Below are 14,511 nucleotides of genomic sequence, written 5' to 3'. Positions count from 1 at the left end.
GGCCTGTTGAGCAGTGTGTTTCTACGGCGCCCTCAGTATGTGCTGGCAGCAGTGTGCTGTGGTGGGTCCGGCCCTCATCTTGTCTTCTCCGGTGAGTGTTTAATACTTCATCAGCGATGCCTCAGCTCCTCTCTAAGCATTAACAGCAGGGTCTCCCATATTCTCTACGGCTAATTACTGATGCAATGCCAAGGAGCTAATTCTCCACTCAACTCTCTGCACTGCTATTCATGACCATTCACGGCTATTTAGACCATTTAGGGGTGGGGGGAGGTTGTGGAGCGGGGGGGGGGGTGCTTTTATGGCCATTAAGGCCCCCATTTGAAGTCATATAGATATGCACACAGGCCCACTCAAGTGTGCAGAGCACCTTGTCTCTGTCAGATTAGGACTGTATTAATAAGAGTTATGCCATGTAACTGTTATTGGTCTCTGTGTGACATTCGTATTGTATCTCTGTGAGCTGAGTCTCAGCACATAGGACAGTTTGGCTGATAGTTGGTCCAACTGTGATAATTGAATCAGTGTGACCAAACTGCTAATGTTCCGACTTGCCAAAGGAGGGGATTTATTTATATAATGAGGCTCCTAAAATGATTTAGTGTAGGTTTCATGGAAAATATTTCCATGAAACCAGAATCTATATGGATTTGAATTGTGTTATGTAATTGGATTTATTTTGAAGTCTGTATTAACCTTTCATAGTGAAAGTCTCATGACGAGGGAAGCATTGATTTCTCCTAACTTCTGTCAGGGTTGTGATGCTAGTTGCTAGGTCCTTTGACTCCTGACAAGTGAGGCAGCAAATATAATCCCTCAGTAGACCCCCCCCCCCCCCCCCCCCCGGTTCCCTGAGCCTTCTTAGTGGGCTGACACTTTCCCACAGTGCCCAGCAACAGGACAATGCCGTGACCAATCAGCACTTTCACTCCCCCATCCACAAGGGACCCCGCTGCAATTTTTCACTGCAGTAATAAACTCTGCGAAGCACAAAAACACAGAAAACAGCTATTCCTCTGCAGAAAGGGGGCTGCCCACTCCCTCTTTGTGTGGCCACAGAAACCAGCTCCTCAACTCCCTCCTTTCTCCTGTCAACTCACTCTCATTCCTGTCCATTTAAAGTCCCCTGACCTGAACATAAAACACTCAATGAAAGTGTATAGACTTATTTGAGCTCATCTTCCCATAGAACCGGGCCCATACCTGCAAGAGAAAATATTTAGTGAGGAACGCTGAGCCAGCGAGTAGTGTCCTTTCAATGAACAGCCTTTGTGGCAGGACCCTAAGGGTTGTGCACTCAGACCATGAAGCCCTTGGGAGTGACCTGTTAAAACTCCATTTAAGTGGTAGCCATTGAGGCCTGAGGAGCGCATCTAACCAGTTACTCACACCCCAGAGGTGGTCTGTGTGCAGATTTGTCTTACAGATTAAAAAGGCATTGCTCAATGGGATTTGGTCAAATGTTCCACTTGACTCTTGTTGTGCGTGAGTCAGGCAGTGTGGGATTGCTCTTCACCCAATCTCTTTCTCCTCTGTGAAAATGGGTCTCCATTCTCTCTTTAGTCACCCCCATTTTGTTAAATTAGACAGATTGATGCAAACTAAGTAGTGGAGAGTAAGTGTGTATAAGAGTAACGGAAAATGGACACAATCCATGTAGATAGTGAGTGACGAAGTGAGCCAGTTAGTAGATGCGTGAGTCTGCCTTTTACACTGACCAAAATGTGTTGGTCCCATGTTGTTTGAGCGAGTGTGCAATTGACATGCTGACTGCAGCAATGTCCACAGAGCTGTTGCCAGAGAATTGAATGTTAATTTCTCTACCATAAGCTGTCTACAATGTAATTTTAGAGAATTTGGCAGTACGTCCATCACAACCGCAGACTACGTGTATGGAGTCGGGTGGGCGAGCAGTTTGCTGACGTCATTGTTGTGAACAGAGTGCCCCATGGGGGCGGTGGGGTGATGGTATGGGCAGGCATAAACTACTGACAACAAACACAATTGCATTTTATCGATGGCAATTTGAATGCACAAAAATATTGTGTTGACATTCTGAGGCTCATTGTGAGGCCCATTTTTTTTTAAGGTAACTGTGATCAACAAATGCATATCTGTATTCCCAGTCATGTGAAAGCCATAGATTAAGGCCAATTCATTTTTTTAAATGAACTGATTAACTGATATGAACTGTAAAATGTTGCATATTAGATGTATATTTTTGTTAGGTATATAATCAGTATAAGGATGTATTCAGTGCTTTGGACTGGACTGGATATGATAGCCAGAGCAATAATGCATTTGAATACCAACATTTCCATTCATTAATTAGGATGATTTTCTCTTTCAGTCCACTTGATGTGGGAATATACAGTAATATATTTATCTTGTGTATTAAAATGATTTATTGTTATTGACTTCGTTCACCTTATATCTATTTCCATATTAAAATATTGGTACGTGTATCTAGTAGGGCAATGTTCCATTGCATTCATGCAACAGAGAACATATGTCAATGAAAATACATTTACTCATCCATAATAACCCAATGCAAAAAATGACATTTGCCTTTCCTCAAGTCAGGTTATTTTTTAGCTGGAATACAAACATGAATATGAATGATTCTGACCTCTGACCTTTCAGAGGGAGCCTATATTCCGATGTGGTCCCCGGATACGAGCCCCAAATCCCGGCGAGGAATCCTGAGGAGGGCGGTGTTCTCGGATGAGCAGAGGAAGGAGCTGGAGAAAACGTTCAAAAGACAGAAATACATCAGCAAGACAGACAGAAACAAACTGGCAGCAGATCTCAGCCTGAAGGAATCCCAGGTAGGATACCATATACTGTAGGTCTAGGTCGGAGGTCACCATTACAACCCCATTTTATATCCTATGCTACATCATGCTTTTTTCTCATATCACCTCTTCATTGAATGCAAACACATCTTACTGGGTATGAGTGGTCCAGCCTAGATTTAGTAAATATCTAGAGTCACTTCTATGGTAAGTGTCCCTCATCTTAAAATGTTATTACAATACTGCTATCACTACTGTGATAATTGTAAGACGTAGACCAAGATGTCATACCCTCTAAGCTTTTGTCTAAAGTAGGGGGAAAGTGGTCAACATTTCAGTTGTAGTTGAGGTGGCTACTAAAACAGCTGTAATGTTTGATTGGAAGAAGATATTTCTGTTCTTATTTTAGATTTGAAAAGCAGAGACGTAGACTAAAATTGCATATGCTCTAAGTGTTTGTCTAATTAGAAAAGTATAATTGTGGCACTACTTAGAAAAGTATAATTGTGGCACTAATTAGAAAAGTATAATTGTGGCACTACTTAGAAAAGTATAATTGTGGCACTTCAAACAGACTGAATAAATAGAGATAATGCTCCCTGCTGTATCATAGACTTAGATTCGACTAAACAAAACAACTGGCACCCCAAAATGAACCTCTCACTGACCTGTGTGTCTACTGTAGGTGAAGATCTGGTTTCAGAACCGGAGAATGAAGTGGAGGAACTGTAAGGAGAAGGAGGGCCACAGCTGCCGCTCCCCCATGGAGGAGCTCATGTCCCGGCGCTGCAACCAGGAAGAAGAACGCAAGGGGGCACCAGAGAGCACGGGCACGCCATCAGACAGCTCACCGTCACAGCAGCAGGACTCGGACACAGGTGTTACCACAGAGAAAGAGTCATGCAAGGAACCTGCGACTTTGAAACAGCCACTGAGTCCACACAGATACACTATGACCTCTGACCCCTGAGAGGATGAGAGACTGAAAGATGGCCGTTGAGCATTGGATAAGACGACTAACACTTCATAACAAGAAAATCTTGTCATTTTAATATTGTGTGGATTGCTATTGTGTAGTAACATTTTCTAGACTGACTGCAAGTGTTTTGGAAACTTTATTATATCATACACTGTATATAAACACAAACTGAAGGTTAGTCAGCTACACACAACCATGTACAAATGCTTTAACATGTAAGACTGTATTCAGAATATTTATTTTACTCTTTTAACTGAAACAATTTCTGTAAATAAAATGATTCATTAAATGCTGATTTCTTCATTCTGTGTTAATATTCAAGATGTTGAGTAAGCAATAGTAATACGAGACAACAGTAATAAGTTACAGTATTTAAAGGCCCAATGCAGGCATTTTTATCTCAATATAAAATTATTTCTGTGTAACAATTATGTACCTTACTGTTATTAATTAAAATGGTTAAAAATAAATAAAAATAGCTTCTAAGCAAAGAACAACTTCTCAAGCTAGAATATTGCTAGGACTATCTGGGAGTGGTCTGAGGGGTCTAATTGGATGAGCCTAATGGGAGGGATATGTAACCTGAAAATTAGCTGTTATTGGCAGAGAGGTTTGAAACGCTTTTTGTTATTGGTCTATTAACTTATACTGTCTGATGATGTCACCAGGCAGGCCAAAACTCCATCCAACCAAAGAGGTCTTTTCAACCAGCTCTTACACTTAAATGACATTATCAATTTCACAGTATTATTCGAACCTCAGTGTGGAAATATATATAAAACACAAGTTTTGGGAAGCACTGGGCCTTTAATATTCACACAAAAATACAGTACATCAATAAAGATAGTGCTTGCTACCAAGGACCTCAGAGACAATATCAAATAAATGACAGATATTACAAATATGAAATGCCAGTTAAATGTAACATTGTACAACCATGGTGAATACCAGATGTTATGCTGGAACTTTGTTGTTTGTAACCCTATTTTATTTTTGGACTTTTCCTCATCCATTCACTATCTGGACATCCTGCACTCCTGCACCTTTCTTCATTCACCTATTTGGCTGTAAGGTTCTGCCTATTTTACATGCTGTATGAATCATATAGAATAACCAACACTAATTCAATAGAAATAGATTACATATTTACATTTTATTATCGTATTATTTTCACTCACTTAACAGAAAAATCCAACATACAAAACACATAAATACGGCATTATCTAAATAGAAAATAATACTCTTTAGAAATAATTTACATTTAGCTATTACTATGTATAGTTTTTAGAGTGCATTCTATTACTGTGTGCTGTAGCTGAGCTACTGTGAAGGAGCAGAGGGCAACAGAGGGCCAATGAGAGAGTCCAGCTCTAACACCTCTGACATCAAGTCAGTAACTTCAGAAAACATCATATACTCAACCGACCTTCCACTCAGGACGCCATTCTAAGCAACACAGATTTAACAGAGATAATATTTTTCATTATATCACTATCATCCAGTCACTCAACACCTGTGGTGTTTCCACTTGCGTGCAGCCATTGTGATGCTGTTGTTCTTCTTGTGCCAGGGGAAGAGGCGGGTGAGGGCTAGGGTGCCATCGGACTGCACAGCGCCAGTCAGCAGGTAGAGCTGGACACGGCCGGGCCGGACCAGTACGTTGGCACAGGGCAGGTTGATGAGCAGCCACTGCTGGAGGAGGTGCTGGGTGTCGTAGGGAAGCAGGGGGCCCTGGCGGATAAACTCTACCCGGCCTTCCACCTCAAACTCTGGCTCCCCTGAGGGCAGGCGCCGGCGAGACATCTTAGCTGTTACAGCTGAGGGAGGAGAGAGAGGACAGAAGGTGAGTATGCTAGCTGAGACAGAACTACACACATATGTATGGTACAAATATACACACTAATAAACTTGCATAACATACTAATCAGTGAAAACATACACATATATACAGTACATTATTGCACATGCTTACCAAAGTCATCCTGGCACAGAGCATCCAGAACTGTCTTCAGTGAAGGGTGCTCCTCCACGGAAGGACATGCTTGGCATGCAGGCTTAGGCAATGCTTTGGCGAGGTGGCTGTTGCTGTGTTTGGGGTGGGGGGTCAGGCACATGTCTTCCTGGGTAGGGAAGCGGTCACAGTCTAGCGCCTCTGGCCAGACTTGGCCCTGACAGGCCAGTACTGGGGCACAGCTGTCCCTGACGGCCACACACAGGCTACGGCACGGCTGGATAAAACTGGAGATGGAGAGACAGACACGGGGTCATGTTCCATTGTAAACACACTGAGGGTGAAATATAAGTGATGGAGGAGTGGATAGTTCCCTCTTGAGAAGGAGTTGGCAGTGGGATGTTCTCAAGGGGAAGGTAATAGGGAAATAGACAGAGAGAACAGCCAAGTTGACAGAGAAGGAAGAGAGCAGCCTAGTATGGAGAGAGAAAGACACACACACACACACAGGAAGGACATAGAAAGATAGAAGAGGACATGTATAGGTAAAAGGCAAACAAAAGCTACAGACTTACGCGTCAAGGCAGACGGGCGCGATGAGGGAGCAGAGGAAGGCCTGGGCCTGGGGATGGCAACCGGTCTGCAGCAGGGGTCTCCAGTCCTCCGAGCGGGGAACCACCTCGCCCTCTAGGCTGCTGTGCCCCAGCAAGTTAGGCAGCCTCATCTCCGAGTAGCCCACGTCCTGGCACACACTCATCTGGTGGGGGATAGGCACACAGCGGGTCGACTGACCCAGGTCGAAGCCCCAGGCTGGGGCCAGGAGAACCAGGAGAGTCAGGGTGAAGGAGAAGAGATCCATCGTGAAGAGAAACAAAGTCCTGACTGAAAATCCAATTGAGGAGAAGACAGGTGCTGCTGTTGCTTGCTATAGTAAAGGTAATGTCTCTCTGTGCCAGTTGCTTCCCTCTATATATACAACCAGCCCAGCCCCATCAGACTGTTATCAACTACCTATCAAAGAGGCTGGGACGAGGTGCGAGAGGAGACAACAGCTAGTTTTGTGATGACTGCAGACATAGGGGGTAATAGTGAATGGAGGCGGGGGGGCATTATGAGAGCAATCACAGCCAAGGCATTACAATGCAAAACTATCAGTCTCCGGGGCTTATTTTCGCCATTAAATCTATTGACTTTTACATTAGAAATACCTCCTGCTGATTGGTTCACATAAGACACTTTGCTGAGCAGTTATGTATTCATGTATATATAACGTTTGTCTTTGTGAGCCATTGTTTTGAGAATACTGCTGTAAAGACAGAAGTACATGAAACACACATTTATATTTGAGACAAAGTTCGGAAAAATTGACTGGCATTTAAATATGACATGTGAAATCAAGAATGTTTATAATTCATATTTTACTCAGGAGAAACAGTGTAGGCTTATTTCTTCTGTGCAGACAGACAGGCAGTCTCCTCAATATTGAGTCTCTTTCATGTCTCCTCCTTTGCTAATTTGAGGGTTTCCTGAGAAGAAGGGTCCTGATCCCAGAGCCCAGCTCTGATCACACTCCCATTAGCGGAGACGTGTTTCTGTCTGGCTCACTGGGCTTTGATGGGACCCTAGATTACAGTCTGATGCACATGCTAAATGCTACAACAACAGCAAGCTACAGCTCTGTCTACCTACTGTAGCAATCAGATCAAACTTGACTGCAGCAGACAGACACATACTTTTTAATCAGGCAAATCAGTTAAGAACAAATTCTTTTTTACAATGACGGCCTACCCCTAACCCAGACGACACTGGGCCAATTGTGTGCCCCCCTATTGGATTCCCAATCATGGCTAGTTGTGATACAGCCTGGAATTGAACCAGGGTATGTAGTGACGCCTCTTACACTGAGATGCAGTGCCTTAGACCGCTGCGCCATTCGGGAGCCCCCAGACAATCATATAATGACATACACTTCCCTCCATATTTATTTGGACAGTGAAGCTAAAATGTGTAAATGTTGCTCTGTAATCGTACATAGAAGTGATGATTAATGATCTTTGTTCTTCTGTAACTTTCTCACTCATCATTATTCAGGATTCATTAATTGTTAGATACTATTGCACTGTTGGTGCTAAGAACACAAGCATTTCACTACACCCGCAATAACATCTGCTAAATATGTGTATGTGACCAATAAAATGTGATTTGATTTGATTCATGTAGAAGTGTTCAGAAACATCTGCTGTTCTTATTTACAAGTGACAAAAAAATTACACAAGAGGTTTACATTAATGTCATTCAGTTCCTATTGGACAAAACATAATCCGAAAACAACCAAAACAAACTACAAATGCATCCAACAAGTTTGTAGAGTCACAAGCTTGATGTAGTCATGCATGCTAGGAATATGGGACCAAATAATACACTTTTGACTACTTTAATACAGTATAAGTGAATTTATCCAAATACTTATGGAAAACAAAATACACCTAAAAAAATACTAGATACATGAAGAGATTTAATTTCTAAAAGGTAAAAGATATATATATATATATATATATATATATATATATATATATATATATATATATATATATGAACGTATACTGTCAAATAAAAGGTGACATTCTGTACTGTTGCCTCATATGAAACATTTCAAATCTCAAAATCTCTAATTCAAAATGCTGTATGTTGTCAAATTTTAGCTTAAATAAATATGGAGAGGAGTGTAAATCTTGTACATTATGTTGCAATGACTTTCAAAACATACCATTTCTCTTGCCAATTATTGACACTTTCAAATCATAGAGCCAACTTCACTATTTAACTTTTAAAAAGCTTGTGCAAAAAGTACGCAATTTCTTACCTGTTCTGCTTTATATCTCACGTTAGGGCAGTGGTTCTCAACTCCTGTCCTCATATACCCCCAACAGTACACATTTGTATTGTAGTCCCTGACAAGCACATCTGATTCAACTTGTGAGTTAATCATCAGGCCCTCACCTAGTTGATTCAGCTATGTTTGTCCGGGGCTACAACAAAAATGTGTTTTGTTGGGGTTACTCGAGGACCGGAGTTGGGAACCACAACATTAGGGTATAAAAACTATTCAAGGAAATCCTGGAGAAGGATGATTATCACAGAAAAAATGATTTCATTACAGTTCGGGAGGAACACTGTGTCATATTGGTGGCAGACAGCCACAGGGTGCTCCTACCCTCTCATCCTACCTTCTCATCAGACAACTAGAAGAGATCTCCCACTGCGATGCAGACTGGTGGTCCAGGCTCTGCTTTTAATGACATGCCGCTTCTCTCACTCCCTCTGTCTCGCACAAACTTCTAATGGCAGCACAAAATTAAAGCACAGTTGATAAGTAACTCAATTCAAACCACGTTCAGATGTGTATCTCTGATGGGCTTGCGCCCAGGGGGCTTGAGTCAGTAATAGGGCTTGGTCTGAGTGCTGCCACACACACAAGGAACAGTACCAAGGCTCAGACTGTAGAAGTGCCAGGCAAATCAATATAAGCCCCAGGGCCTATATTCATAAAGCGTCTCAGAGTAGGAGTGCTGATCTAGGATCGCATTCCTTACGATATTAAATGCAAAACTGATCCTAGGGCACTACCCCTTCTCTAAGACTCTTTCTATTCTATTCTACTGTATCTTAGTTTGTGCCGCTCTGACATTGCTTGTCCATATATTTATATATTCTTAATTCAATTCCTTTACTTAGATTTGTGTGTCTTGTGTGTATTGTTGTGAAATTGTTAGATATGACTTATTATATAATACTGCACTGTTGGAGCTAGAAACACAAGCATTTCGCTACACCCACAATAACATCTGCTAAACACGTGTATGTGACCAATACAAATTGATTTTATTTGATTTATGAATATAGGCTCAGTCTGGCTGGCCCCTATCCCATCGGCCTCAGCCAAGCGGCCATCTTGTCAGGCTTTGGTGCCTGCCCAGCCCCAGTCTGATCTGAGCCGGGGCCCTGGGTTCAGACGATGAGACTTACTGAGGGGCCTAACTGGGCAATTAGAGTCACAGACCAATTTTTCAGAACAATAGTGTCATACGTTTAACAAGCTGCCTCTGCCATTATCCCTGCAGGGGACTGTTTTTCTCTCTAACGGCCCCCCTGCTTGTCTGTAGACGGTGTGTTTGTGTTGGTAATGGGGACTACGGTTCCTTTGGGCACCTGTCTATCAAAGACCAGTAAGGAGTCACAGAGGCACACTCCCACACAGACAAATATGTTCACTGATGATCACATTGGTTAACATAGTAGTCTTTATGTTAATGGTCATCTTATTCGGTACGGTTTTATTGTACAAAAGGTGTTCAGACAAACTGGTCATTGAATCAGTACTGCGCTAGCGGAATGAGCTCTGTACACTTCCAACCACTTCTCTACTGTTAAACCTATATGTCCATGTCAGCAAGTTTTCATTTATGAATATGGCAACACCTCTCACCTGGCAAGCAAAAAGAATGACAAACCAAAAACTCTTTATATTTAAATGTCAAACAATAGTACTTGGAGCTATGGATCATTTGTAGGTATGTTAGCTTGGCTATCCTGAGAGTAGTCAGTCAGCATGTTGCCCCTTCCATACAGAATGTCTAAATACTGGGAGTAACACATTAAACAGTTGTCTTTTCCACCTGCATGTAGTCAACACAACTTCTTAGCAAGGTTAATATAGTAAACTAAAACTAATACAAAAATAATAATGAAAAAACTATTTAGTCAACCAAAATAAAATGATTAACAAACCAGTTTGAAAAATTCAAACTACACCAAAACTATTATCGTTGAAACCAAAAATAAAATTGAAGTTTGACTTTTTTCCCCCTAAACTTTGGTCAGAAATGGGGGTTTCAAGCTTTTGTGAAGTTTTCAAGCTATTGATGCTGGCAGGTAAATGTTGTTAGGAGATGGTGGTTTCAAATAGCCTTCGAAATCAGTAGCTAACTTGATAATTCTTACAAGTTAAAAACCATTGGATTGGTGTAAACCCCTACTCCTCATTAGTGTAAACCCCTACTCCTCATTGGTGTAAACCCCTACTCCTCATTAGTGTAAACCCCTACTCCTCATTAGTGTAAACCCCTACTCCTCATTGGTGTAAACCCCTACTCCTCATTAGTGTAAACCCCTATTCCTCATTGGTGTAAACCCCTACTCCTCATTGGTGTAAACCCCTCCTCCTCATTAGTGTAAACCCCTACTCCTCATTGGTTTAAACCCCTACTCCTCATTAGTGTAAACCCCTACTCCTCATTGGTGTAAACCCCTACTCCTCATTAGTGTAAACCCCTACTCCTCATTGGTGTAAACCCCTACTCCTCATTGGTGTAAACCCCTACTCCTCATTAGTGTAAACCCCTACTCCTCATTAGTGTAAACCCCTACTCCTCATTGGTGTAAACCCCTAATCCTCATTGGTGTAAACCCCTACTCCTCATTAGTGTAAACCCCTACTCCTCATTGGTGTAAACCCCTACTCCTCATTAGTGTAAACCCCTACTCCTCATTGGTGTAAACCCCTACTCCTCATTAGTGTAAACCCCTACTCCTCATTGGTGTAAACCCCTACTCCTCATTAGTGTAAACCCCTACTCCTCATTAGTGTAAACCCCTACTCCTTATTGGTGTAAACCCCTACTCCTCATTAGTGTAAACCCCTACTCCTCATTGGTGTAAACCCCTACTCCTCACTGGTGTAAACCCCTACTCCTCATTAGTGTAAACCCCTACTCCTCATTGGTGTAAACCCCTACTCCTCATTAGTGTAAACCCCTACTCCTCATTAGTGTAAACCCCTACTCCTCATTGGTGTAAACCCCTACTCCTCATTAGTGTAAACCCCTACTCCTCATTGGTGTAAACCCCTACTCCTCATTGGTGTAAACCCCTACTCCTCATTAGTGTAAACCCCTACTCCTCATTGGTGTAAACCCCTACTCCTCATTGGTGTAAACCCCTACTCCTCATTAGTGTAAACCCCTACTCCTCATTGGTGTAAACCCCTACTCCTCATTAGTGTAAACCCCTACTCCTCATTGGTGTAAACCCCTACTCCTCATTAGTGTAAACCCCTACTCCTCATTGGTGTAAACCCCTACTCCTCATTGGTGTAAACCCCTACTCCTCATTAGTGTAAACCCCTACTCCTCATTGGTGTAAACCCCTACTCCTCATTAGTGTAAACCCCTACTCCTCATTAGTGTAAACCCCTACTCCTCATTAGTGTAAACCCCTACTCCTCATTGGTGTAAACCCCTACTCCTCATTGGTGTAAACCCCTCCTCATTAGTGTAAACCCCTACTCCTCATTGGTTTAAACCCCTACTCCTCATTGGTTTAAACCCCTACTCCTCATTGGTGTAAACCCCTACTCCTCATTAGTGTAAACCCCTACTCCTCATTGGTGTAAACCCCTACTCCTCATTAGTGTAAACCCCTCCTCATTGGTGTAAACCCCTCCTCCTCATTAGTGTAAACCCCTACTCCTCATTGGTGTAAACCCCTACTCCTCATTGGTGTAAACCCCTACTCCTCATTAGTGTAAACCCCTACTCCTCATTAGTGTAAACCCCTACTCCTCATTGGTGTAAACCCCTACTCCTCATTAGTGTAAACCCCTACTCCTCATTAGTGTAAACCCCTAATCCTCATTGGTGTAAACCCCTACTCCTCATTAGTGTAAACCCCTACTCCTCATTGGTGTAAACCCCTACTCCTCACTGGTGTAAACCCCTACTCCTCATTAGTGTAAACCCCTACTCCTCACTGGTGTAAACCCCTACTCCTCATTAGTGTAAACCCCTACTCCTCATTAGTGTAAGCATGGGCGAGAGAGAGAGTTACCATATTTTTTTGCACCAGTCTCGGCGCTATTCCTTTTAAATCCAAGTCACAGATACCTTATCATATAAACCTAACCTTTGATCTGACTCATTACTTTATCTATTACTTCACCCCCAGTTGTAAGAAGTGACATCCCAAAAAAACACCATACAACACAAATGTCTTCTAGCCTCCCAGGCATTGCTTTCTGTTCCAAACACTAAAACTAAATTGGAGTCTGGTCTGAAAACATACTGAAACTACACTTAAAAACAAATATAAAAACGCATACTATAACCCTGCCTCTTAGGCCCCTGGTTGTTGTCATATTTAGCCTGCTGGCAGTGAAGGGGGACCATTCTATTGAGTGACTATTATTTTTAAGTGTCTCAGACACTGTTGAGCAATGCGAGTAACAGCATATGCTAGGATGCAGGAGACAGTGTGTCTAAACACCCCGGTGGGGCAGGCAAGCAGCGTCTGTCTGTGTCTGCCTATAGGTCCACCCGGAGACTGGATGTGACAACTGAGTGCTACTGACAGGCTGACTCTCCTGTGGCAGTCAGCCCTGGTGGAGCCCAGCGAGAAAGTAGAGGAGAGGGGGTGGTGCTAGGACTGAATCACAATAGGACTCTAATGAGTAGGGAGGAGACAGCTTTTATTTGAATGTGCCACACTGTCAGGGAGCTTCAGACCCCGTTTACCTGAGGAGCTCTTTGATGTGGGACTCAGGTACCATGATACGGTCCCAGTACCTCTCTTACTGATGATAGGTTTCTCACAGGTAGTCACTGGCACCAGTCCTCTTCTATTATAGCAGGATGTTTCTAAAGCACACCTTTGGAAGTGTTGCTAGATATAGACTCATTGTCAATACAACACTGACGTAGCTAGCACAATATGAAATAGACACTGGTGTCAAAGTCCAATAACCCAATAAGAAGAAAAATCAACACCAAAGGTTTGTATCATCATATGTACTACTGCCAACCAGTGGACTGCATGACAACTGCATCTAAAGTTTGCTCTTACAGCAGTTTGGAATTGGAGTGCATTCTCCAAAGACAACTCCATACATATTTCCATTGATTAACACATATGCAGCTCACTGTGTAGATTAACAAATGTAGAGAGCCAAGTCATGATAATGTGATAAATGAATGAAGAAAACTCTATTTGAACATAATAGGACCAATAGTGTTGGAGTGATGGACAGCTGGGCAGTAGTGAGCACAGCAAACTCTCTCACTCCTCTTTCTCACTGGCAGCTCTGAGGAGAAAGTAAGAGATTTGTGTGTTTTATTACTGACTAATTAAAGTTTCTTGCTTTGACTCATGTTTTATTAAATTGTGTGTGTGTGTGTGTGGGGGGGGGTGCATAATACACTCTAAACACACCTGTGTGCAGCCCTGATAGAGGTTGGGGGTCACCGCCCAGGAAAGCCTTGTTTTCAAAAGAGTACTGGAGGTGAGAGTTGAAGCATGGGTACTTGACTATGGAGGTGGGGGTCCCCATGACGATGAGCAGGGCTTTGGGCCGAACGACTGCCATGTTGAAGCGCTTGGGGTTGGACAGCAATCACAGGATGCTTTGCAGGTCGTCGCACTGCACTGCCTCATTCGCCCTCAACTGGAACAAGAGGTCATTTATTTAGATGTATTAAGATAGGTGTCAATTGCATCTACAATTCAGTCAATTCAGCAAGTGAAGTGATATACAACTCGTACAAAAGTGACACATGGTTTTTTTTATATTTCAGAATGTATTCCCTGAATTGAAAATGAATGGACCTGAGACCCTATAAAGGGAGAAATTAGTCAAATTCAATAATGAAGGAGGGGAATGTTACCGTGGACAAGATGATGACCAGGAACTCCTGTCTCTGGAACTCCTACACAGAGCCCAGCGTTATGTCAGACAG

At 42.6% G+C, this 14,511-nt stretch overlaps 2 protein-coding genes across 2 annotated transcripts; one reads left to right on the top strand and one right to left on the bottom strand.

Annotated features, from left to right (window-relative positions):
* On the top strand, positions 1-3,990 carry LOC109898755 (homeobox protein DBX2-like). Its single transcript, XM_031832784.1, has 3 exons — positions 1-91; positions 2,644-2,828; positions 3,481-3,990. Exons 2-3 carry the CDS (start codon positions 2,661-2,663, stop codon positions 3,763-3,765), a joined length of 453 nt encoding a protein of 150 aa, XP_031688644.1. The 5' UTR covers positions 1-91; positions 2,644-2,660; the 3' UTR covers positions 3,766-3,990.
* Positions 3,991-5,280: 1,290 nt separating this feature from the next.
* Positions 5,281-14,141, bottom strand: LOC109898754 (secreted frizzled-related protein 2-like). Its single transcript, XM_020493855.2, has 4 exons — positions 13,988-14,141; positions 6,301-6,535; positions 5,747-6,012; positions 5,281-5,591 (listed from the first exon to the last, which is right to left on the bottom strand). Exons 1-4 carry the CDS (start codon positions 14,139-14,141, stop codon positions 5,281-5,283), a joined length of 966 nt encoding a protein of 321 aa, XP_020349444.2.
* Positions 14,142-14,511: the final 370 nt, after the last annotated feature.

The sequence above is a fragment of the Oncorhynchus kisutch genome, linkage group LG10 (genome assembly GCF_002021735.2).
Source record: "Oncorhynchus kisutch isolate 150728-3 linkage group LG10, Okis_V2, whole genome shotgun sequence".
Lineage (NCBI taxonomy): Eukaryota > Metazoa > Chordata > Actinopteri > Salmoniformes > Salmonidae > Oncorhynchus > Oncorhynchus kisutch.
Note: the sequence above shows the minus strand (reverse complement) of the source record. Positions and strands in the feature narration are given on the sequence as shown.

Bases quoted from the DNA above. Each gene is read 5' to 3' on its own strand.
- LOC109898755 (XM_031832784.1), top strand. From the start codon at position 2,661: ATGTGGTCCCCGGATACGAGCCCCAAATCCCGGCGAGGAATCCTGAGG. The intron at 2,829-3,480 runs GTAGGATACCAT...TGTCTACTGTAG, and splicing joins TCAGCCTGAAGGAATCCCAG to GTGAAGATCTGGTTTCAGAA.
- LOC109898754 (XM_020493855.2), bottom strand. From the start codon at position 14,141: ATGGCAGTCGTTCGGCCCAAAGCCCTGCTCATCGTCATGGGGACCCCC. The intron at 6,013-6,300 runs GTAAGTCTGTAG...CTCCATCTCCAG, and splicing joins GCGCCCGTCTGCCTTGACGC to TTTTATCCAGCCGTGCCGTA. The intron at 5,592-5,746 runs GTAAGCATGTGC...CTCCTCCCTCAG, and splicing joins TCTGTGCCAGGATGACTTTG to CTGTAACAGCTAAGATGTCT.